Source organism: Salarias fasciatus, chromosome 7, assembly GCF_902148845.1.
Source record: "Salarias fasciatus chromosome 7, fSalaFa1.1, whole genome shotgun sequence".
Lineage (NCBI taxonomy): Eukaryota > Metazoa > Chordata > Actinopteri > Blenniiformes > Blenniidae > Salarias > Salarias fasciatus.
The window spans coordinates 11401661-11425533 of record NC_043751.1 but is presented as its reverse complement, the minus strand read 5'-3'; the positions used below and the strand labels follow the sequence as shown (position 1 = coordinate 11425533).

Genomic DNA, 23873 nt, shown 5'->3' with positions numbered 1-23873 from the left:
AGGTCTGTTGCCCTATCGCGCGGAGGAGGCGGGCTTAAGGTACTGCCTGTTTCCGGAAGCACGCACATGTGGGAAAACGCTGCCGTGACTGCCACTCGGTTCCTTTCGAACGTCGTGAGACACACGTGAGTTAAAGCATAATCTCCCCCACCCAGAGCAGCATGTCGACTCTGTTAACACCATCATCTGAACTCTGATTCTCTGCGAGAAACACGAACATTAGCCGGCGCTGTTAGCTAGCTTGAGTCTGGTCAGACGCTAGCTGCTTTGCTAAGTTGAATCAAGTGGAAGTGTTTGTTTGTTGTCTCACAGATCCCGTGTCTTTGCAAGGTGGAAAACAATAAGTGTGTCCGAGATCCAACCCCGCCTTTCGCCACGTCTCTACAAACAGTAGGTTGTCTCAATGTTTTGAAAGGATCTTGGATGCATTTGCGCCTTCCTTTCAGCTGTATTTTCGATTGACATGTAAAGTGCACTTGTTTTAACAAGGATGCATTGATGACTTAAAAATAATCTAGTAGGTACAAGTCACGTTTGAGGATAACAGTTTTTTTTTTTTTCTGTCTTTTCTGCTCCAGGTTGGCTTTGATGGCAGAATCAGAGCCCACTCCTCTCCCTGCCCAGGTCGGTGAGAAGAGAGGCTGTCCAGAGGATGAAGAGCAAAATACACCATCCAAGAAGACGAAAGTTGAAGAAGATCACAAAAATGGTGGCCATCCGACCCGAGACGAAGAGGAAGGACTTGGAGGTGAAGAGGAGGGCGATGGGGAGGAGGAGGAGGGTGAGACCTTTGCTGATATGATGAAGCACGGCCTCACTGAGCTGGATGTTGGCATCCTCAAATATGTCAGTGACCACGAGGGTTTCTCAGGAATCCTGAAAGAAAGGTTTGCTGACTTTCTTGAGCTTGGAAGCACATTGGCTTCACAATTTTGAAAGTGATTTATTTAACTGTGTTGTTTTTTTTCCCTCAGATATTCAGATTTTGTTGTGCACGAAATCAACAAACAAGGCAAGGTGGTGCATTTGGATGACCTCTCTATCCCAGCAGAGGCTGAGGTAGGACTTCACATCTGTATCATTACTACGATACAGTTGTTGTTGCAAGTTGAAATGAATTTGAAAGAATGGCAATCTGAGATTTGGCCGCAGGTATTGAGTCGATCGTAGAGATGCTCTTTCTCATTAAAATCTGCTGGAATAATAGTAATTTTCCAGTTTGTTTGCACCTCGTAAATGTATTTCTTCCCTGTTTTTCAGGATGTCCCAGAAACTGAAGAACAGCCCAAAGAATGTGATGTACTGACTGATGAGCAGAAAAAGCAGCTCACTGAACTGCAGCTATTCACTAATAAAGAGGACAACGTTTCCATTGAGGTGAGTCAATACAAGTTTAGCTCATCTTGGAAATACATTTTCAATTTTGCAATATTTTGTGAATTACATTTTCAAACTAATTTATCCGTTGTGTTTAGGTGATGGATGATACAAAAGAAAAACGTACACTTGTCCACAAAGCCATCAAGTCTCAGTTTCCTGGACTTGAAACAAAGACAGAAGAAAAAGAGGGACGCAAGTATATTGTGGCATATCACGCTGCGGGGAAGAAGGCTTTGGCAGGTATTTGAATAAACAGCAGCAACAGCATTCTGACCTGTCATAATGAATGATCTGAGAACAGATCTATTGCATGTCCTTCTTAGTTCTAATTTTATCTTCTGGTCTGGACCACATGTAGACCAGAACAGTGAGCCATAATGCATGCACTTATGCATATGCATGGTCAACACACCTGCATGAGACAGTTCGTCTTTGTTAGTCCCAGTAGATCTTCAACCAGACGCAGTTTGATTGTGGACTGACCAGTCTGAAGGACTGTGGGGGTAAAAACCCCTGTGCACCTGTGTTGCATAAACCATTTGAATGCTCCGCTCTCAGGCCAGTGCATGAGATCTCGCCCCTCACATCGTCACACAGTGCATAAACGTCTCCTTCTTAGTAATGTCATTCTATCCTCCCTTTGCTTTTCTCTGGTGGATAGAAGTCAAAACAACTGCAGGTAAGACTCTGTTCTCTACACAGCAAAGAGAAGTACCACACTTAAGACCCATGTGGAGCGAGGCACAACTAACAAAATGTGTATTAATGTGGATTCACTTATGATTTTTGTTTTCCATCGATATAGTGATTGGAAAAGAGAGAAACCATCCTGAATAAGAGCTGTGATTTTTTTTTTTTAATCATACTGTTCAGTATTGTATGAAAGTACAGGATCTTTTAAAGGTGTGTATGTTGATCTTTTAATATGTATATTTCTTTTTAAACAACCTATTATTTCCTGTCTTTCTGAAAGCTCCCCGGAAACACTTTTGGCCAAAAAACCGTGGCAGCTACTGCCACTTTGTCCTGTACAAGGAAAACAAAGACACAATGGATGCCATCAATGTCCTGTCCAAATTCCTCAGGTCGGTTTGAGCTTTTTAAAGTCACAATTTATTGATATTCAAATAAGAAAATCATTAGAGAAGCAGATTAACACCAGTAGATCCTGTCATGTCTGTTCAGGACAAGACCCAACATGTTTTCCTACATGGGAACCAAGGACAAGAGGGCCATCACAGTGCAAGAGATTGCAGTGCTCAAGTGAGGATGCATTGCTCGAAGCTCAACACCACAATAATGATGTTTTTGTTTTCTGTGCTTTAGCTTTTCCGCAAGCGTCGGTGAATTAACGTTTCCTCTGTTCTCGAAGGATCACCGCAGAGAGGCTGGCCCACCTCAATAAGTGCCTCATGAACCTCAAACTTGGAAACTTTAGCTACAAAAACCACCCTCTAAAGCTGGGGGAGCTGCAGGGAAACCACTTCACTGTCGTCATCAGGTCAGTACATGTCAGAGTGATATTTCTGTTAATGCTGGTCACCTGTAATTAAAGGGTAATAACTGGAGCTATGTCAACATGAGACTTGTGGAAGTTACTTTGCAAAATCTGCTACAATTTGGTTGAAATTATGTAATCTAGCATGATGAAAGTGAGTGCAGATACATTTTTTGTTCATTTCTTTTTTTAAAAAAATGGAGTGGGGTTTTTAAATAGTGTTTTTAAAGTTGCCATGTTTAAAGCAAATATCAACTCCTTAAAAAAAAAAACAAAGGATTTTAAAGAACAGCACGTGTGACAGGACATTGTTATTCTTGGGAACTATGAATTCATCCCAAAAATGTTGTGTTTCGATTCCTCTTTTTTTCCCCCTTCATTTCGCGGCCTGAATATGGACTCTGCATGTTGCTATGATCTTTAAGATAAATCGCATGCCTTTGTCCTCTTGCAAATCAGGAACATCTCAGGGAGTGATGAGCAGGTCCACCAGTCCATGACGTCCCTCAAGCAGACCGGCTTCATCAACTACTTCGGGATGCAGCGCTTTGGCACCACGGCCGTTCCCACTCAGCAGGTTGGCAGGTGAGCTCTGCGCCGCGTGATGTACGTCGGCTCGCTTCAGAATGTCCTGACACGGCACATTTTGAAAGAACCATAAACTGAACCGTTTCCCCCCCATTCGTTGATTTGGACAGGGCTATTCTGAAAAACGACTGGAACCAGGTTGTAGATTTAATACTGAAGCCTCGACCTGGAGGTAATTCATTTTTTTTTCTCACTTCTTTCTACTTTTCAATTATTTGGACAGTGAGTCAAACTTTTTTCTTGACCTTTTTTTTTCTGCAGCAGAGAAAGGCTTTCTGGTGCGCTGCAGGGAGGAGTGGGCGAAGACTCAGGATCCAGAGGCGGCGCTGAAGAAACTGCCGAACAAGCGCTGCGTGGAGGGACAGCTGCTGAGAGGCCTGTCGATGTACGGCAAGAAAAACATCATCACTGCCTTTGGCCTGGTTGGTTTTCTTAAACAACTTTACTTTGCATTACACATTTAATTTTATCTCCCATCAGCCACAAATGTAAACGTGGAATGATTTTATTTTAGCGCCATTTTCTTTGACACTTTCTGAACCATTTTGTTCCCTCCTGTATTTTTTTGAATTTCCTCCACAGATTCCTCGTAACAACCGCTTGATGTACATCCACAGCTACCAGAGCGTGGTGTGGAACACCATGGTGAGCCGCAGAATCGAAGCCTTCGGCCTCAAGGCTGTGGAAGGAGACCTGGTGCTGGAAGGAAGTTAGTGATCAGTTATTTTATTCAGCAGTTTATAGAGCACCATTCAGAAACCAGGCAACTCAATGCGCTTTGCAAGGAAAGAAAAGAAATGCAGATATAAACCCATAATTACATCCAGATTTCTGGCTTGCTTTTATTGTTGTGGATGACAAGAGTCAAGATGAGACTGATCTTTCAACCTTTGTCTTTGAAGCCAAAAAGAATCACTTCAGGGTTTTTTTCTCGTTGAAGTCATGAGAAATTTAGTTTGATGTTGTGTTTGTATGTTTTTGAAGCCACAGCACGTGCGCTGTCTGCAGAGGAAGCTGAGAAACACTCCATCCACGACATCGTCATGCCACTTCCTGGATTTGACGTCATCTACCCCTCTCACCACGGTGAGAAGACTCTCTGTGCAGTATGTCCATTATTTGTATTCTGGATGAAGTCTAAAGGGAAAGTGCTGCTTTGTTAGTTGGTAAAGGCTACAGAGAGCTGCTGGCTGCAGACGGGCTGGACATCGACAACATGAGACACAAAGTGAAGGACTACTCCCTGGCTGGAGCGTACCGACGCGTTCTCATCAGGCCCACGGATGTCAGCTGGTAAACACACCGTCTGCTGCTCTCTTTCACCGTCGCATTGGGCTGATTGACAGGAGATCACTCTGATTACAGAGAAGGTGTTTCTGCTACACTTGTTTAATGCAACACTGGCAATTTTTGCAACACAAAATTATAGCTCTTCTTGACACCACCTCAGTCTGTGGTTAAGTTTATTCTTCATACTCAATACAGTGAACATGCATTTGCCAGTTGAACAGTTGTTGGTTTGTGTTGTGCATTAGCTCTTAAAATATCCAAAGTGCTTGTGCTCGTGTGTCGTAGACTCCTAAAAGGTGTGGCGAGGCTTCAGGCGTCTTCAAACAAAGGCGCTATTGACTGAAAACAGGATGAAAGAAAATTACCCAGTGTTCCCTTTCATTTCGATTTTGCTTACTATTGACAGACAACAGCTTTCAACTCCCTCCGCTTGGTTTAAGAGTGAAAATATTGTCAGGAGTTGTTAGTTTCTGCTGTTTACAGCATTTTATTGATGAGTTATTTCATACCTGCATGAAATTCTTTGCGCATGTCTCCATAAGGTCTGCAACTGTGTGAAGATTTTAGAATCATTTTCTTCATCATGCTGTTATGGCCCCCTTAGTGTGAATACGTCAGTAGAAACATTTAATTTTCAGTCTTGACTATCTTTGCCGATTCTCCTCAAACCGACATGTTGTGATCTATATTCTGTTCTGTGCAGGAAGGTGATCCAGTACGATGACCCCAAGATCTCTCTGGTCCACAGTGACTTTGAGATCCTGGAGAACAAACCAGCCCCGGTCTTCAACAGCGGTGAGTTTGTTACAGATCAAACGCGGCGGCGGCAGCAGCAAATGACAAGGCACATGAAATTACTCTTCTGCCATATTCTGGGTCCTGATTTCCAAATGCTAGGCTCGACTGATGTTCATACAAAAAACAAATCTGTTGCCTTTTGCCACTGTGTGTGACTACACCTCCCAGAAATAGGATTGGTGAATGAATGCAGAGGGGGGGAAAGTTCTTTATAACATATGATTAGTTTAGTTTTATTTGGACTGGCTGTCAAATTTTCAGCCACAGTGAATGTACCATTATATTATGAAAGCTGATTCGATGAACAGTGCGTGCGCTCACACTGAATTCTTATAATTAGATAGCTGCCATCATCTGATAAAGAGTATCACACTGGGTTATGGACATGATCACTTATTTACTGTGAAAACTGCAGAAATGATATAATGAAAAGAGTTGTAGTTTGCATGTAAATAGGCTTGTTTAGAAATCTTTGATTTCTGTCGTGGTCAACCACGAGTAAACAGTGTAGACGTTTGAAGGTTTCTTGACAATCCCCCGCCCCCCCCGGCAGAGGGGAAGTATCGCGCTCTGCGGATGGAGTTCTCCCTGCCTCCGTCGACCTACGCCACCATGGCCATCAGGGAGGTCCTCAAGCTCGACACGAGCATCAAGAAGCAGACTCAGCTCAACACCACCTGGTTCAACTGAGGCCAGAACCCCGCCGGGTGTGAAAACCGGACCGCGGAGCACCGATATGTACTGGCTACTTACTGTTGTGAGTGTTTTAAAATAAGCTGTTCATTCTGTCACAGATCAGTTGGGTTCTATGTGAACCTTAAATAGTTTCTTTGACATAAAAAGAACAGGAGTTTATCATCATGCAACCTTTTTTTTAAGTGATGTTTTTACTTCGTCTGTGCTGAATCGCTGCAGCACAGTTAACATCTCTTTCTCAGTTCTTAAGTAAACCTTGTGCTTCTGGGATGCCCAGATCATCACATGAACTGTTTTGTACAGAAGTGTTTTTTCCTTTAGTTTGTTCCAGCTTTAGTAGTGTGAATTACAAAAACAGAAATTAAATTGTCCAGAGATTCAACACACGTGTCTGTGCTTTATATTTATTTCTTTATTTTTAATTTAAGCACATCCTTTATATAATGCAGCATGTTTATACTGAATATCTTATAAACTGCATCATGTAAATAATGGAGCCTCAGTGCCTCCCTCTGCTGTTGGTCGGAGACAGCGATTCTTCCACCTGCTCACTGTGTGCTCTTATCGGGCTGCTGCTGGTCAAGCCAGGCGCCGCTGAGCTGAGCGGAGCTGACCAGCTGGCATATCGGCATATGCCAGCTGGCAGCTTGTATCGGTGCTTCCCCCCAACTGAAAGTGGTGACTCATCATATCACTGTAAATGTTATAATACTGTGTCATAAATGACTGGCTTGAATGTACACAAAACCTTAAAAACAATTCATTTGGAAAAACCTTTTCTTCCACATTTGTTCTACTGTGTGGACATCTCACTTAGGCGTCAATAAATATTGAAGTATTTCTGGTGTAGATATCAAATATGTCTTTAATATTCAGCTAATTTTTTTGGATTTCTGTGAAATGCAGAATAGTTGTTGTAGAAAATCTTGAGAGAACAGCTGTTGGAAGAAACAAAATTTTGAATTAAAATAGCGGCTTAAGTAATTTTTGTACCTGTGGCTCGTACATTCAAGGGACGTCGGCCTTGAACCGTCTGAAGGTGTATGCCGAGTAAACAGGAAGGTGGCCGATCATGTCGTTCAGAGTAACAAACTGTGGCTCTCCCTCGTAGAATTGACAGATCTTTTTAAAAAGCTGCTCCTCGCGCCCCTGAGGCAGCGTCCCCATGTAAAAGAACTGCTTACACTCGATGAAAAGGTGTTCCTGCACCTCCGCCCCGGCCGCTCTCACAATCAAAACACAAATAAACCACCGATGTGCTCCACAGATTGTCATTATCCCAGGTGTCCTCTGTCTCCTCAGGGTGTTTCATCCCTAATGCTATTCAGCCTCTGATACTTGCTCCACTGTGACTCACTCCATTCAAGGCTTATTATGCAAATCCTTATCTTATTTCCTTATTCGAGTCACCAAAGCAGCACGCTTGATGAGCCATGAAAGAGGCACAGTTACATTCAAAGATCTGTTCTAATATGGAAAACGCTGATAATGACTCCTCAACGTTCATCCTCACTCAGAGCTTAATGACTATCCGGCATTTAAAAGGAGGATTTACACGACTTCCCCATACAAGGAAAACTTGACTGGTTACCAGTGTCCTGTCTCTTTACACTTGGATCTGACAGTAATGGCAAGACAGAATGAAGGAATGAATCGATCAGTAGGTTTCCTGATATGTTCCACAGAAACTGAATTTAAAAAGACAAACGTGACAGGTGCACGTTTACACATAGAAACTGTAAGGCCTTCTCGGATTTCTCCCTTATGCGAATTATAACATTGACAGAAGCTTTAATAACGTTGGAGCTGGTTGAACTCTTGCCCGCGCTGCGTCCCACTGGGAGCTCCAGCCTGCAGTCATCTTCTCAAAGACATGCATGGTGGTATTTACTCTGCCTTTATTTCACTCTCAGCAAGTAAACCTTAGAGTGTGTGTGTGTATGTGTGTGTGTGTGTGTGTGTTTTGGTGAGAGAAAAGACTGTGGAATGTTTTTAAGGAACATCTGCTCCAGTGAAAGGTTGGGATGACCACATGGGAACAAACGCTTCCTGTTTGCTGTCCGAATGTCCCCAGGAGTGACACTTTAACTTCACATCACTCATTCTCCCATCAGTCCTTCTAGCCAAAACTGAAACATTCACCTGTTGTACTCGGTGTACTTCAGACACAACTCTGCTTGTGAACTTATTTGAAGCTGGATGACCGTCTGATGTCCAAAGACCATATTATGTTGAGCGTAAGTTTAACACAAACTACAAACAGGACAGCATTTTGTGTTTCTCTTGTTCTTGTTTTGTCATCTATCATGAAAAAAACTTGATTCCTTATATTGCAGTTAAGGATCTACATTTGTTTTCTGAGAAGCAATGAGCTTGATATGTCTAGAAAATTACTTTTCTCTCAGGCTTTCCTTTAGCGCAAAAATTGATATTCAGGCGGGAAAATCTGAAACAGCAGCATCGCTGATGACTCTCCAGTTGTAATCTAAAGCCTGAGACTATAAACCTGAGGACAGCAGCGTCTACAAATACAGCTAACAGCTGCCAGATACACAATGCAGCAATTTAGGACCACAGTGTCAACTTTCCACTGAACACCATTTGCTTTTAGAAAAAATGAGTGCAACACTCTCTCTATTAAACTGATGTGAATTCATAAAGGTTTCTGCACCAAACAACAAAAAAGAGTCATTCTTCAGTATAATGCTGGAGATTAATATTCATAGATTTACTCATGTCAGAAAAAATCAAACATCATTTTGACGTGCAATCCTACAATAATAAAGTAACCAGCTGCACCGAGACTAACTGGGTAAATGTTCAGCCTCTGCTTTGTGGTTCAAGGTTTTTTGATTCAATTCAACATTCAGTTTTTTGGAATGAAGATCATTTTTCGATGTCCAAAACAATGTGAAAGATGAGATGGAGAGACGGGAGATCTAATGTGGCCACTGCTGAAGCGAGCAAAGAAGATTTAAATGTGTGAAACATGTACATTTAATAATCATCTGGAATTAAGAGACACTCAGATGAATTCATTTGATAGAATAACAAAACCAGCGGTTTCTATTCTGTAGTATAGACAAGATGCTATCCGTTTTCTGACTTCTTGACTTGGATGTGATGATTCCTTTAATTAAAGCTGAATTATGGCTGTGCTGATTGTAGAATAGTATCTGCTGGATGGGTCTCAAATACAGCATTTAGACAACACAGACGCCGTTGACAGAGTATTTTATTTTTAAATGAGTTTTCCTTTACAATCAGTAACAATCTTGAACAAGAGATCTACAAATAAAATGATCTATTCAATTTTATTTATTTTGCACCAAATACAACACAGTTTCACAGAGAAAAACCCAAGTGTTCCTCGAAAGGCCCGTGAACAGTTGTTCACAGGCCTTTTCAGAGTATTCACGGAGGGTGATAGCCTCTATTCTGATGTAGCGCTCAGGCTATGAATGTGAGGGCTGTTAGTTGTTATTTGTCTTGTGTGTGGGTTGTCGCATTTGACTTCTGTGTACACTGTGTGTTTGAATATGTGAGCCGCAAAGAAACAATGAGAGCGGTTGTGTTTGCACATATTTGTGTACTGTAGGCGCATTTGGAAGTGTCTGTGTCTGCCTGGAGAATATGAGCACGGCCCAGGGGATGGGCAACTTTCTGTGTGTGTGTGTGTGTGTGCGTGCTGCTGTGTGTGATGTGTGTTGGTGGGGGGAGGATGGTGGGAAGCTATTGTGTCTCTCGGGAGGTGAGTGTTGTTTGTGTTGGGGGGGTTGATGTTTGCAGGTCTTGTAACTTTCTGCTGGGGTGGTCTTGTTTGAGGACGAGAGAAAGGAGGGATCTGTGTATGAGTGTGTGTGTGTGTGGAGGGACACTGATATACACTCAGTGTCTTCAGTCAGCACATTACAGATGTGGAGATTGAGAGAGAAACAGACCAGATCTCTGACGGACAGCGAAATGAAAGCAGACGAAGAGACGGGACTCGTGTTGGCTCCACAGTGACGATCAGCTGAATATCAGCGTCTGTGAATGGATCTGGACCAAAGCTGATGAAGACGTCTGAGGTGAGTGCCTGTTCAGTGCTTCAGCAGAATTATTCTCACTATTCCAGAGCCCGTGTCAGGATGCCACATGTTATCTGCCAGGGTTTCCAACTTCATACCGAAAACAGAAAAAAACAGTTTCTTCCTTGAGCTGCATTCCTCCTCTACACACAGAATCAACCTGAATGGTCAAGTTTGTACAGCAAACTTTTTGACTCCGGTGTATTTTCACTGTCTGTGTAGAAAAAGAAAAGGTTCAAATGAAATGCAAACATTCTTAAAAAAAGAAAGAAACACAATATGAAAGAGACATTGGTCACTTTGAGATTTGATTTATTCCCGTTGCTGTTTAGATAAATGTTGCTTTAAAACTGGAATTCTTATTTTCTTATTTCTTTAAGGCAATGAAGTGTTTTGAGATTTGTACTGGAAAAAAGTCATTCAATTCATATGTTGACAGCAAATGTTTCATTCATTCTTTTTTGGCCATGCATTTCCAAGATCTAAACAGTAGTTTATTTAGTTTCTAAATTTCAGAATACACAGCATTAAGCACAGGAAAAAAAAAAAACGGAAATGTTTTACATTTATGTAAATCCTGAACCTTTGAGGAAAATTTTAACAACTATCATGTCGAATAACTGTTACCTTAAAATAGATAAAAAATGATGACCTTCACCTCCAAATATTAAACAGCTACACAGCTAGTTTTTTATATATATAAAAACACAACTATTGGAATTATTGTGTTTTTTACTAACAAGGTTAGCAGTCTGTGTTGCCTTTGACCAAAACCTTTGTTTGAACTGAATCCTGTCACTATAGTATGTTTCTCCTGACGCCACGCTGCTCCTCCACTCCACTAAAGTCTCTCTGGCTTCCCTGTGTCTCCACCTGTTCCTCACATTGTTTTTAAACTCACGCTAGCTGAAGAAGGTGAGGCAGTAGCTTCCAAACAGTGACCAGGAATGCTCTGTATTAAAATATGTGGTTCAATCTGAAGCAATGTGCACGTATCATCCGCTATATGTTTCAGTTGCATTGTTGTATTTCTTCACATTTTCAGACCATCCAAGTCAGCAGATAGAGGGAGGAACAGCATATTGAGGATTTATTCATACCCTTCCACCTGGACGGGACCTGGACAGACAGATGTCACACGCAGACCTCTTCCAATCCCCCGTTCCTTCTCCGTCTCCCTACTTCCACTGTGACTACAGCGAGTGGTCGCCCACCTTCTCCATCATCCCCTCCGTCTACCTGCTGGCGTTCCTGCTGGGCTGCCTGGGGAACAGCCTGGTGCTCTGGGCCTACTTGGACCGAGCCGACAGCAGAAGAATCAGGACGACGGAGAAAAAGCCGCCGCGATCCGGATGGTTCTGCTGCCTCTCTGTTTTCAGGACCGGTCAGCAGAGCGTCAACAGCGATGGCAGAACTCACTGCATGTCTCTTTCTCTGACAAAAAAAGGCAACGGTGGATGTTCCTCACCGAAACCCCACAGACCTTCCTCTCATTCCTCCACCTCCTCCTCCCCGCCCTCCACCCCTCGTCCCTCTCGCTCCCTCACAGACTCCCTTATAGCCAGTTTGGCGTTGGCTGACCTGTGCTTCCTGGTGACTCTGCCGCTGTGGGCCGTCTACACAGCGATGGGCTACCACTGGCCCTTCGGCCAGCCCCTCTGCCAGATCAGCAGCTTCCTCACCGCCCTCAACATGTACGCTAGCGTGTTCAGCCTGAGCATGCTCAGCGTGGAGCGGTACTGGGTTCTGACTGGACGCCGGCCCTCCAGCCGCCACACCCTGCAGGGCTGCCCCAGAAGGGCTTTGTGGGTACTGGGAGGCGTGTGGGTGGCGTCCGGAGTGCTGGCACTTCCTGGTTTGCTCCTGCGCTCCGTGCGGCAGGTGGAATCGGATGAGGAATTGGAGGATGATTGGCAGCAAGATGGCGTTGATCGATCCGTCTTTCTTTCCTGCCAGATGGATTACTCCATGCTGACCGGAGCAGAGCTGGAAGAGGGAGAGAAAGAGAGGGCCGAGATGTGGTGGGCTGCAGCTCTGAGCCTAAAATCAACCCTAATTGGGTTTCTGTTGCCTCTGATTGTATTACTAGTTTGTTACTGCTCACTAGCTCAGCTCGTCAGCAGGCATTTCGGACGGGGACCTCATCCTGACCGCAGACGCCAGCGCAGACTCCTCAGGGTTATTGTGACTTTAGTGTTGGCTTTCTTCTTGTGCTGGCTACCTCTGCATGTTAATAAAACTGCGTCCCTGCTGCTGGAGTTTGGGTTCCTCCCTTACTCCTGCTCTTTAGATCGGATTTTGCTGGCTGCTCACCCGTACGTCACCTGTTTAGCTTACCTAAACTCCTGCCTGAACCCCGTTCTCTACGCCGCCTGCGACCCATCTTTCAGGAAGAGATGCAGAGGAGCCCTGTTTGGGTGGTGCAGGATGACCGGAAAAAGGAAAGACATGGGTGAAGGGGATGAGGGCAACAAGGATGGAGTGGCACAAGAAAAACAAGAAATAAGCTCAACATTTCCCACAAGGACACAGGAGGAAACAGAAGACAGAGTAGAGGATGGAGAACCAGAGAGGGTGGGGGACTCAAGAGCTGTGTAAGAAGAATACGAGCCGCTGTAACCAAATCAAATAGAATGTCACCTCAAACAAAAATTAACATAAGGTTATCGAAAGCAACTCCGTTTTTAAAATGGCCTGTTTATGTGCCATTAAGAGTAAACTGCATGAGAATAAGCTCCTGCAGTAATGTGGCCAGGGGTCACTGTGTTCAAAGAAAACATATCAAATGAACTTTCAGTAAATATTCTCGCTTCTCATTCTTCCCACTGGAAAATCCATGGAAAGACTGTGTGACCTATCGAGGTCTTCTCATGAACTCTTTATTTTTTTTACCTTTAAAATAGTGTTGTTTGTTGATTTGTGTTGTACAGTTGGTGGTCTGGAGTATTACGCACAAAAAGTAATATTTGTATTTGACAGATTACTTCTATTTTGTACACTGTTTCTTGGCAATCAGTAGTTTACTGTTTAAAATTTGTTTACTGCCCTTTTACAGTATGTTACAGTAAAGGATAATTTTCTGGGATGAGCAGACCTGAGCATGTGGACTGTGCCAATCAGGTGTTTTGACATATTTCTCTTCTCACTAAAAGTCGGGCAATCAATCATATTTTCTCAGCCTGGTACCCTGGTTTATTAGAAGGCAACATGCAGTATTTGGGAACAGTGATGATGGAATAACCAGCCAGCTTTGCTTTTCTGTTGACTCTGATTTGCTGCACTCAGGGGCACCAAAAGCTCAAAGTAAGAGTCAACAACAAGACTAAATGCTGTGTGATGTTGATGATTTGGAATTTTTTTCATTGGTGCTAGCCATATAGTACTCAATTTTTCTGCTAATTCCACAAATGCATGTTTCTTACAAATATATCATCACTTGAAAGAGCAAAAAACAGGCTTCTGATGGTGGGATGTACTGGCAGTGTTGTCACAAAAGAGAAATGTTTCATCAAACACAACTTTTCTGACTTTCCCTGCATTGATTTATAACTTTCACTTCATGAGAATCAAATGAATTCAGAGTTTTCTTCTGCTTTTTGTTACATTATATTGCCATGATGCTTTGGGTGTCACTGTATTTAGAATGCCTAAATGAAACTAACAGAATATTACACGATTGTTGTACAATAAATGCTGTTTAAAAGATTTGTTTACTCTCTACAGTATTTTTAGATTGCTAAACTGTTTTCAACTTATAGTCTAAATATTCAGAACACCACCACACTGTATGCGGCAAAACAAAATACGGTTTATATCAGGATCTGGATGATATGTTGCTCTCAAAGCTAATTCAATGCAATAAAAATTGAGTAACTATTTGTCCACCAGACTTCCAGACAATTATGTCCACTGCTGGGCTGAGACGCCTGGAAAATAACAAACTAGCACATAGAGAGCATGCAAAATCTACAAAGACATCAGTCTGTAGATATAAACCAGGATATTTGTCTTTTGTATTTGTTTGGGGATAACTGCAAAAACTGTAACCTCGCATATAATAAATAAATAAATAAATAAATAAATAAATAAATAAATAGTTGGATGGGTACTACACCCCTCCAGCAGGGGGCGACTGTCTGCATCCGTAAACTGCCGGGGATCCCTCTCCTCCACGCAAATGTGCAGTGGACAATCATTGTTATTACATGTCAACTTAGAACACTGAGCAGCATCATAAAATTCCAGGTACAGCCGGACACATTTTTAATCCTCGTGTCGTCTGGAGTGGGAAGAGCGAGAGGAAAATGGGCACCGCGCTCATTTATGATGAAGAAATGACCAGCTACAAACTGCTCTGGGATGAGTAAGTACTCGACACAAAATATTGCACTAAATAATGAGCTTTAAGGACAGAACTGAGCAGGTTAATGGAGTCAGACGCTTGTAGTTAGGACACTGCATGAACGCTGATTCGTTGCTATTCCTTGTTATTAGTATTACTTTACAAAAATAAACTCGAACTAGTTGATTACTTTTTGTACGGATCTTTTACACTAACATCAGGTGGATTAATATTTGATATTCTCTGTTAAACAACAACAAATACAAGCGCGCGTATTTTTGTCGGAAAAAAGTTTTTTTTTCTGTTGCTCGTCGGACCCATTTGAGAGGCGTACCCGGATGAAAGAATTTCTTCTTTCTTTTGAAACAAACGAAGATTATTTGATTCTTTCTTTGACCCCGAAGATTTTGCACGACTAGGCTATATCGTCTTTTGGCGTTTTAATTCCATTTGTCGTCCTCGACACTACAACAATACTGGTTTCAACAACACATACTGAAATGAATTAAATAAAATCCAGGTTTTCAGTCCTTAAAAGAGACTATGCTAGTGTTTGTTTGTGTGTGTGTGTGTGTGTGTGTGTGTGTGGGGGGGGGGGGGGGGGGGGGGGGGGGGTGTTTTTAAGAGGACCCCTTTTTTTCATTTTAGTATTTCACTGGGTTTAGTTAGTTTTAAAATCTACACCTGTGAGTTTGAGGAGTCAGTCTTTACCTTCCAAAACGCTCTTGCTTTCCATTTCTGTTTTCGTTGTCTGTTTCTTTGTCCTTCCTTGTGTCAGCCGTTCTGTAAAACACTGAATTCTGCCAATTTTGTCTTTTTTTTCCAGATGTGTAAGATTTGAGTATTTTTTGAGTGTTGCTAAGCCGGGTGATGTGCCATCTGATTCAGTTCTAGATTTCAAAATATTCACACTATGCTAAAATAGAAACATTTTCACATTGTATTTGCACTTTTTTGCATGACATGTTTAAAGCTTGCTACATTGATTTTAAATATTTTTTTCTGGAATTAATATGATAGGGGGCTGGTCTACCTTACCGTAAATAATCAGTAAAGTTCTATTCTGCTTCTGAACTAAAAGGACTTTGGCAGTAAATGTATAAATTATCGCACTACTCATCAACAAACAGACAAATGGTTCAGAAATATCTTAATCCATCGCAGATAAATTAGGGATGTATCACCTTCAGCTTCATGCAGCAGTCTGACTCATCAAGTCACACAATCAGGCTGTTTATATAAATGGATTTGTGCAGACATAAGCATGCTGCATCTCAGATTTCTGACTGACCTGCTGCTCTGATTCATCAAGTGTACACATTTCTAAATATGCAAAGAATAGACAACACTGTTCTTAGTTTGTCTTAGCAGAGAAACAAGTGTCAATCATCTTTCCTTTCAGCTTTTTTTCTGTATCACTTCATAGAACACTGCAGCCAATCCGAGTTAACTATTGGTTATAGGCATGATACACCCTGCTCACCAGTCATTAAATATCCACCTTGTCACATTTTGTTTGGGCTTTAGAAACAGAAGCACACTCTTTTCTTTTGATTTTAAAGAAATTCAATGATTTGATATTTCAGAGAAGAAAATCCTGTTCTGCAGATTCTGGTTTATTAATTGAGAATCATGTAATTGTCACAATTTAAGCAGAATTAACATAGCAGGAAGTGACTTTGGTCTGCTCACCCTTCTACTTATCAGACCAGACAGATCCAAGCAGAAAGCCACCACCCTTTTTTTTGCACTTGTCTAAAAATGAATAAATAAATAGCTATTTCATTGCAAAAATCACTGCCATATAACTGATGACCTTTTAACAAATCATTTCATTTATTTACTAACAAATCTCTTTCTTAACTCAAACCCTCAAATATGTCATTGTTTTCTTTTGTGTTGAAATATATTTTAGAAATTCTTGTATATTTTGACTGCTTGCTCTGTTTGTTTAAATTATTTAAACTATTTGTAAGTTGTTTATATCGGAGTTACTGTAACTCACTCACAAATGTTAGACGTGTTCGAAATGACCATTTCTTGATCTCCAGCCCAGAATGTGAGGTGGAGGTGCCCGAGCGTCTGACAGTGAGCTACGAGGCTTTGGTCCGGAGTGGTCTCGCCGATCACTGTGTCTCCATCCCAGTCCGAGAGGCCACCGAGGAGGAGATTCTGCTGATTCACAGGTCGCTTCTGAATTCCAGAGCTTGCTCGTAATTTAATGAATTTTAAATATGTGCATAACATTCATGCCTCAGATTACTCTCCTAATCATGTCTTCTTTCGGTCATCAGTGAAGAATACCTGGAGAAAGTGAAAAAGACTCCACACATGTCTGTGCAAGAGTTGAAGGACTTCGCTCTCCAGTTTAACGCGGTCTACTTTCACCCTGTTAGTCTCACATACACACACATTTAGTTTTTTCTTTTTATTTAGATCTCATCTGTAATCAGAGCTGATTCCGGTTGTTTCCTCTCTTAGAACTCTTACCACTGTGCAAAACTGGCTGTGGGGGCTGCACTGCAGCTAGTGGACCACGTCCTGATGGGGAAAGTGAGGAATGGCATGGCTCTTGTCAGGTGAGGCCACTCAGGGCAGCCCTGCTATGAAATACTGATTTACAGTGGGGATGCTCCATGGTTTAGGTGCTCCATTATTGTCTTGTAAGCAATTATTATTATTATGGGATGGAGATTTTTAAAAGCCAGGCAGTTCTATTTTTAAAGCATATTTCAGCAATAAAGGATGAAGCCTTTTCCTCTCCTGTCATTTGCATCCCCACTGTCAGAGCTCTTAAGGAGTGCAGTGGGAGGTGGCATGGTTGTCTGTGACAGTCTCTGGCACATTTATATTTGTCTTCTTCCAGTAGCAAAGTCTTCTGTGACACCTGTAACCTATAACAAAGAGTAGATTTGAGCTTAAAAATGTTACCCCTGACTTGTTCAAGCAGTCTACCAAAAAATGTTTTGTTCCCAGAAAATGTAAAAAGACAGAGTGCCAGAAACCTGCTGAATCTCTCCTCTTCTTTTGTGGCTGATGGCAACAGAACACTGATAAAAACCTGGGCACTGACAGAGCTGACTGTGTTTAACAGATCTGGAAAGTCTTCACACTGTTTCCTGAGAACATCGTTAGATCTGATGTGCAACATCAAGGTTTTGAGTTAGCAGGCAGAATGTCAAAGATCTTTAATATCAGGTCCGAGACCACATCTTTGTGAAAACATTCTATACATTCCTTCAACATATTTCACAGCGACAGCAGCAACAATCACAGTTTGACTTCCAGAATGTTTTTCCAGCGACTTCTTACAATTCATGAGGGCATCAGACAGATTCATTGTAATGTAACATTTTTGTTTTCCAGTTGCAACAGTCTTAAATAAATGATTTCCTAATGTAATAAATGTAGCTTATAGGACAGGACTGCATTTCTTTTAAAAATAAAGCTTGTTTCAGGGTTTTCTTTTGTGCCGCTACTCAGGCACAATCTTGTTTGTTTTCAGCTGAATCATCAGTGATCATCCCTCATTTTTGCCTGTGTACGCTGAATGAACTCATGATTGCTTCTCTCACTGCTGAAAGGCCGCCAGGACACCACAGCATGCGGGATGCAGCCTGTGGTTTCTGCACCTTCAACAATGTAGCTATAGCAGCTCAGTATGCCAAACAAAAGTATGGACTCAAAAGGTAGAACAACCCTTGATCTTTACATTGATTAATGCAACTATCAGTAAAAAAAAACATCCGTATATCTTCAAATTGAACATATTTTTCAGAGTGTTGATCGTGGACTGGGACATACATCATGGCCAAGGTGTGCAGTACTGTTTTGAAGACGATCCAAGGTATGGGGATGATTGTGAACTGGTGAAATTGTTGTCTGGCTTAATCTTAAATTCTGTGTTCTTTTTTTTTTAATACACTCCTCAGTGTACTCTACTTTTCTTGGCACCGTTACGAACATTCGATCTTTTGGCCTCATCTTCCTGAATCCGACTACGACGCTGTTGGCAAAGATAAAGGTGTTGGCTTCAACATTAATGTGCCCTGGAACAAGGTGAGAAGGTGCTGAAACTGAAGTTGAGCTTTTTTTTTTCGTCTTAATTAATGTTTTTTTTTTTACTTTTGCAAATCCTAAAAGAATCAGTAGTTTGATCTGATTGGATTTGATTTGAAGGCTTGATTTGAACATGTAAAAGAAATCAGAGAAAAGAAAAGAAAACAGCGCATCCAGTTACATAGACAGTATAAAAAAGTCAACATGACATGTGTCCACGTCTTCCAGTATCACTGTAACGTGTTCTCTTTTGTCCAAATCATTACTATGGTCACTGGTCATTGTCCGTAACCTCTTCTGTGTTAATCATTTGTATGTATGTTTTATTAATTTGAAAAGGGACAATGCATTTTAAAATTAAAGCAAGTGTACAATGTTGTGCACAGACTTCACAAAACACAGGATTGTAGCCATGGCTAATTTCCATCCTCTGTCCCCCGTTGGGTCAAACCCAACCATCCACACACCACATTCATTCAGCAACACAACACTCTCCATCCCTTCTTAAAATATAGCAAATCCAATTTAAAATCATTTGCACATTTAACAATAAATAAATAACCTAAAATACCTCCCTCTCCCACACCCTCCGATTAAACCTCCCACCCATGTCCACCCTCCCTCGTCTCTACTGAACCACCTATCTTTTACCCACATTTTTCCACCCTCTCTCCCTTCCCTCGCCCCCAAGCCCACCGTCTTCCTCCCTCATCCTTCTCCTCCCCCCATTCTTCCATCATTATGCTTGTTCTCTACGTCTCACCAGGTGGTACACACTGTGGTAGTTCAAAAATTTCAGAAATTTTAATGCGTCACAACAAGGCTAATTATTACCCAGTTCAACCATGGTGGTCTTTACTTCCTGTCTGCATGGTTTCTTGAAATAGGATTCAAACATTGCCAATTAAAGGCATGAGATGTTTGTTAATCCTGGATGTAAACAAAAGCAATGACTTACTATTGAATGTTTCTGTGGAAGACTGGAAACAAAAGGCAAATCTCAATATACATGTAAATGATGCTGTTTTTCTTTATGCAGCCGGTGTGCATCTTTAAATTGCAATAGATCATCTTGCTTACAGTATATGGACATATTATTAAATCTGAGCCCCTCTCCTGTGCCCACGCACAACCCTTCATCATCTCCTCAAATCATCACTTTCCAGCATATTATTTGTCAATGCTATGTTCGGTCTGAAAAATGTTCAGTTATGTTTTGTCTGGTTTTGGGGACATTGTGTGAAAAAGTGTGATTCATTCAAGACACCTCCTTTCTCATATTTCAGGTTGGGATGACAAACAGCGACTTTCTGTCTGTCTTCTGTCATGTTCTCCTGCCAGTTGCATACGAGGTAAATCACTTTGTTGAATTCACATTTTGCAGTGACTGAAGTACAACACTCAGCATGGTTCTTCTGAGTTTGTGCATCTTTTTTATTCTCAAGTTTTGCCCAGAATTGGTTTTGGTGTCTGCTGGCTATGACTCGGGAATCGGCGACCCGGAGGTGAGAAAGAATTTACCATAACCAAAGCTGAAGAACAAGATTTAAGAACCGTAGTAACTCCGCGTTTGCTACATTTTCCTTCAGGGTGAAATGTGTGCTACTCCAGACATCTTTGCACACCTCACTCACCTCTTAATGAATCTTGCAGGAGGGAAAGTGTGTGCCGTGCTGGAGGTCAGACCACACACCGAACATCAAACACATGAGGCGGCAGCATCATTTTCCTCAAAGACAGGATTGTAAACGGGTTGTGAAATGTTACACGGTGCTTTCCAGGGTGGATACAACCTGACTTCACTGTCCCAGTCAGTCTGCCAGACAGTCCAGACTCTGCTCGGAGATCCAAACCCTCGGCCTGAAAACCTCCGCAGCCCCTGTCAGAGGTGGGCTTTGACGTGTGTATGTGTGTGTGTGTGTGTGTTCCATGTCAGTGATTATTTATTGATGTTTTCATTGTTCTCTGTCAGTGCCCTGGAGTCTATCCACTGTGTGCGTTGGGCTCACAGACGGTACTGGTCGTGCCTCGGCCATGCAGGTACAGCTTTCACATGACGAGGCCTCTGAAAGGTCACCGGCTCTACCAGAGGTCGCGTCGCGCTCAGGATAACAGCCACAAGAGATTTTGGCTTCTAATTTAACACCAAGTTACCAACCAAGTGTTTTACGTGTGAGAATTCACTTAATAATACAGTAATTACAAATTTAATACAGGTGGAAGCAGTTTTGTATAGATTTTTAAGAGTGCCTCCTCTGGATGGACGTGGAATTCAGTTTAACAAAATAATGATATCTCTATAAAACGCAACTTCAGTTTGGCTGCTTGGCCTTATTTTTATAAAATCTCTCTTTGGTAAAGCAATGAAAAAACAGCGTCTCCCTTTTCAGTACTTACTGTGTAACTAAATTAACAGAAATTTTAAAAAAAATACTTTGAATAAGTTCATCTTTAGCCAAATATCTGTTACTGTTTCTTCAGTGTAATAATGTAACAAACAGGACCCTCACAGAGATCCAAGTTTAACCAACAAAAAACACTCCATTCTTTAGTTTTCCTGTTTTAACGTGAGCTCAGACACACACAGCATGTGCCCGGTTTGCATGTGATTCACTCTGTCATCCATTTCTACAGACCAGTGTGTTAAATATAGACATCGATTTAAACAGTTTTAAATCATGTGACTTGTTTCTTCTGCCTATTTTTCCAGCTGATCTGTCCTCCTTCCAAATCAGCACCAAGCCCTCCGGATCACCAAAAGAAGCGGGGGAAAGCACATGGAAAGACAAAGTGGCGGTGGTTTGGCCCGAGCCTGTGAAACGCGTCGCCCCTCCTGTTCGCACCGCCGCGCTGCTCTCAGATGAGGCGGTTTGTCCGGAGGGATGTAAACGCCTCGCCACCTCGGACAAACTCGACCCACGTGTCGCCGGTAAACTCAGGTGTGGAGCCGTCACGTCTGCTGAAGAGCGGATTTATCCTCACTCACATGAAATTCAAGCTAATGTCTTTTCTCCTCGGCGCTCAGGGAGAACTTCCTCGAAGGCGAGGGTGACAGCGAAGCTCTCTCTGCCCTCTCTGGTCTCATTACCCTCACAGAGAAAATGGAGAAGGATGAGGTGAAGCTGAGGAGTCTTTTCATCTGGTTTTTCCTCTGCTGAGTTCTCTGAATGAGCTGATGATGATGTTTGATCCTTATCTCGCAGATCCTCAATGGCTTGGCCGTGGTCCGGGATATCACCATGGCGACGGCGTGTGTTGTGCAGCATGTCACAATGGCTCCAAACAATCGGTATACAAACCTTGATTTGATCGTGTTGCTCTGCCTGCAGCTCCCACTCTTTTTGTATTTTTTGTTGCTAATATGTTGCTTTGATTTTCCACTTTTTCCTCTGCTCAAGTATCGTTGACGCAGGTGGAGCGCAAACAGCAACACAGATGCAGTTTGACGCTGAACCTGTTGAGGATGTCTTGTTCTCAGTGTTGCATTCTGAGTCATCTCTGCTTGTCTCCACGCAGTGTTTTAGTCGTGTGTGTCGGCGACGGGGAAGCCCCAAGTAACATCACAGAAGACAGGTGATCACTGATTCCTCCCTCAGTGTAGAGGCTCGTACGACTTAAATATTGTAACAGCACCAGCGACATGTTCACAACGTCTCTCTTTTCAGAAAAGCTCTTGTGGTGCGGATAGGCAGCAGAGAGACGAAGCAGTCAAAATGCAAAAATGACATTCCAGTGTGTTTAAAGAAGGTACTGTGGGAGAAAAATAGATTCAGCAGATTTTATACTTTATATTTTATTTCAACAGATTTAATTTCATATCTTGATGACCATGATGGTCAAAGGAGTATTTTTAATTTTGAAAAATATTTGTCTACATGCAGGAAAAACAGTAGTGTTTGTCCCACAGGGCTGCGCTGATGTGTCAGGGGTCATTCAGGCCGTGTTTGGTCTTCTTCTGCCTCTGGGGTATGAGTTTGACCCCAGTCTGGTTCTGCTGGTTCGGATGCCGGGGAGTGAAGTGAGTGACGGTGTGTGGCAGCAGCTGACCGGTCTGCTGCAGTGCCTTGCTCAAGGGCACGTGCTGGTTCTAATACAGGTAAAAAGGCTGAACCTGGCATCGTGCTCATCCTGTTCTTCTGCATATTCACAACTTGTGATCTGTGTTTTGTTGTCGTTTCGTTTTGACTTTCAGGAATGTGAGAAATCCTGCGTGAGTCCAACAGCCTGTTCTCTGCTGGGGGAGCCGGCCCCCCCTCTGGGCCAGCTTCAGGCGCCACTCCCACAGGATGTGGAGGACATGGAGAGGCTGAGACGGAAGCTGCTGGCTGACTGGACGCTCCTGCAGACCACCGGTGAGCACACAGCATCAGGAAGCATTCCAGCAACAAGCATCAATATAGAATCAATAGACTGAGAACAAATAAAAGAGAGCAGTTATGTTCTAACTGGACTTTTTCTCTCCTGAAAACAGCCGCAGACACGGGAAAGAGGCAGGAACTCTGAAGATGACTGGATCATCTTCTGATGGATGATGCTTTATTTTTTAATCAGTTGCTCCAATAAATTCTTAAAGCATCTTGTGATAATGCAATAGGAAACTGAAGATGGTCCTATTTCTATGTTCTGTTTTATCGAACAACTCAGATATTGAAAACTGTTGTACATCATGATGTTTGTATTTGAGAACGTGAAACAATAGTGCCGCAGATAGGATTACATGACTCATTTCTCTTGTACTGACATATCTTCCTCTAGGACAGACTTCAGCCTTGCCTGGTGGGCCACATGCTGCACCTTTCTCTCTCCGGCCCACAAGGAGTCCGTGAAAAAATTACCACACAAATGCATACTAGTGTACATGATGTAGCTAATGCAAAAGGTTTAACTATTTTGGAGGTGGCACCTTTAGCTTCCAGTGTAAATAGTTTGTGGGAGTAATCAATGACATATCAAACACATTGGGGCAACACTGATCCCTCGAATCTAAAAGTAGAAACTCCTTCTGTGTATATTCAATAACATTTTTGCCTTTCTTTTCATGAAATAAATTCCTGCCTTTTTTCTGCAGTTGGTTACAAAACCCAATTATTTTGGTGTCATTTGTCTGTACTATGTTCATCTAAGAAATGTGCTTTGAATGTCAATATTTTAT

The 23873-nt window shown here is 42.3% G+C and overlaps 3 protein-coding genes across 4 annotated transcripts; all 3 read left to right on the top strand.

Annotated features, from left to right (window-relative positions):
* The first annotated feature begins 44 nt into the window (after positions 1 to 44).
* On the top strand, positions 45 to 6632 carry pus7 (pseudouridine synthase 7). Of its 2 annotated transcripts, XM_030097096.1 has the most exons (18): positions 45 to 125; positions 313 to 390; positions 579 to 887; positions 975 to 1059; positions 1261 to 1377; positions 1476 to 1620; positions 2042 to 2059; positions 2354 to 2465; positions 2566 to 2643; positions 2753 to 2881; positions 3338 to 3463; positions 3577 to 3638; positions 3728 to 3888; positions 4049 to 4175; positions 4451 to 4552; positions 4630 to 4759; positions 5460 to 5551; positions 6108 to 6632. In XM_030097096.1, the coding sequence occupies exons 1-18, from the start codon at positions 67 to 69 to the stop codon at positions 6242 to 6244; spliced, it is 2067 nt and encodes a 688-aa protein (XP_029952956.1). In that variant the 5' UTR covers positions 45 to 66; the 3' UTR covers positions 6245 to 6632. The 2 variants fall into 2 exon arrangements, with proteins under 2 accessions (XP_029952956.1, XP_029952958.1); XM_030097098.1 differs by lacking the exon at positions 2042 to 2059 and having other exon boundaries at positions 6108 to 6244.
* Positions 6633 to 9997: 3365 nt separating this feature from the next.
* On the top strand, positions 9998 to 12924 carry aplnr2 (apelin receptor 2). Its single transcript, XM_030096498.1, has 2 exons — positions 9998 to 10320; positions 11366 to 12924. Exon 2 carries the CDS (start codon positions 11452 to 11454, stop codon positions 12916 to 12918), a length of 1467 nt encoding a protein of 488 aa, XP_029952358.1. The 5' UTR covers positions 9998 to 10320; positions 11366 to 11451; the 3' UTR covers positions 12919 to 12924.
* Positions 12925 to 14488: 1564 nt separating this feature from the next.
* Positions 14489 to 23798, top strand: hdac10 (histone deacetylase 10). The gene is made up of 20 exons (XM_030096362.1): positions 14489 to 14683; positions 16714 to 16848; positions 16957 to 17053; positions 17144 to 17241; positions 18247 to 18351; positions 18441 to 18509; positions 18595 to 18721; positions 20008 to 20073; positions 20167 to 20226; positions 20311 to 20400; positions 20503 to 20609; positions 20694 to 20761; positions 21432 to 21660; positions 21747 to 21837; positions 21925 to 22010; positions 22238 to 22294; positions 22387 to 22468; positions 22629 to 22817; positions 22914 to 23073; positions 23193 to 23798. The coding sequence occupies exons 1-20, from the start codon at positions 14625 to 14627 to the stop codon at positions 23222 to 23224; spliced, it is 2007 nt and encodes a 668-aa protein (XP_029952222.1). The 5' UTR covers positions 14489 to 14624; the 3' UTR covers positions 23225 to 23798.
* The last annotated feature ends 75 nt before the right edge of the window (positions 23799 to 23873 follow it).

Coding starts and splice junctions, on each gene's coding strand:
- pus7 (XM_030097096.1), top strand. CDS start 67: ATGTGGGAAAACGCTGCCGTGACTGCCACTCGGTTCCTTTCGAACGTC. Junction 3,464..3,576: donor CCCACTCAGCAGGTTGGCAG/GTGAGCTCTGCG, acceptor TGATTTGGACAG/GGCTATTCTGAAAAACGACT. Junction 4,176..4,450: donor AGACCTGGTGCTGGAAGGAA/GTTAGTGATCAG, acceptor ATGTTTTTGAAG/CCACAGCACGTGCGCTGTCT.
- aplnr2 (XM_030096498.1), top strand. CDS start 11,452: ATGTCACACGCAGACCTCTTCCAATCCCCCGTTCCTTCTCCGTCTCCC.
- hdac10 (XM_030096362.1), top strand. CDS start 14,625: ATGGGCACCGCGCTCATTTATGATGAAGAAATGACCAGCTACAAACTG. Junction 18,510..18,594: donor TGTTTTGAAGACGATCCAAG/GTATGGGGATGA, acceptor TACACTCCTCAG/TGTACTCTACTTTTCTTGGC. Junction 20,401..20,502: donor AAGTGTGTGCCGTGCTGGAG/GTCAGACCACAC, acceptor GGTGCTTTCCAG/GGTGGATACAACCTGACTTC.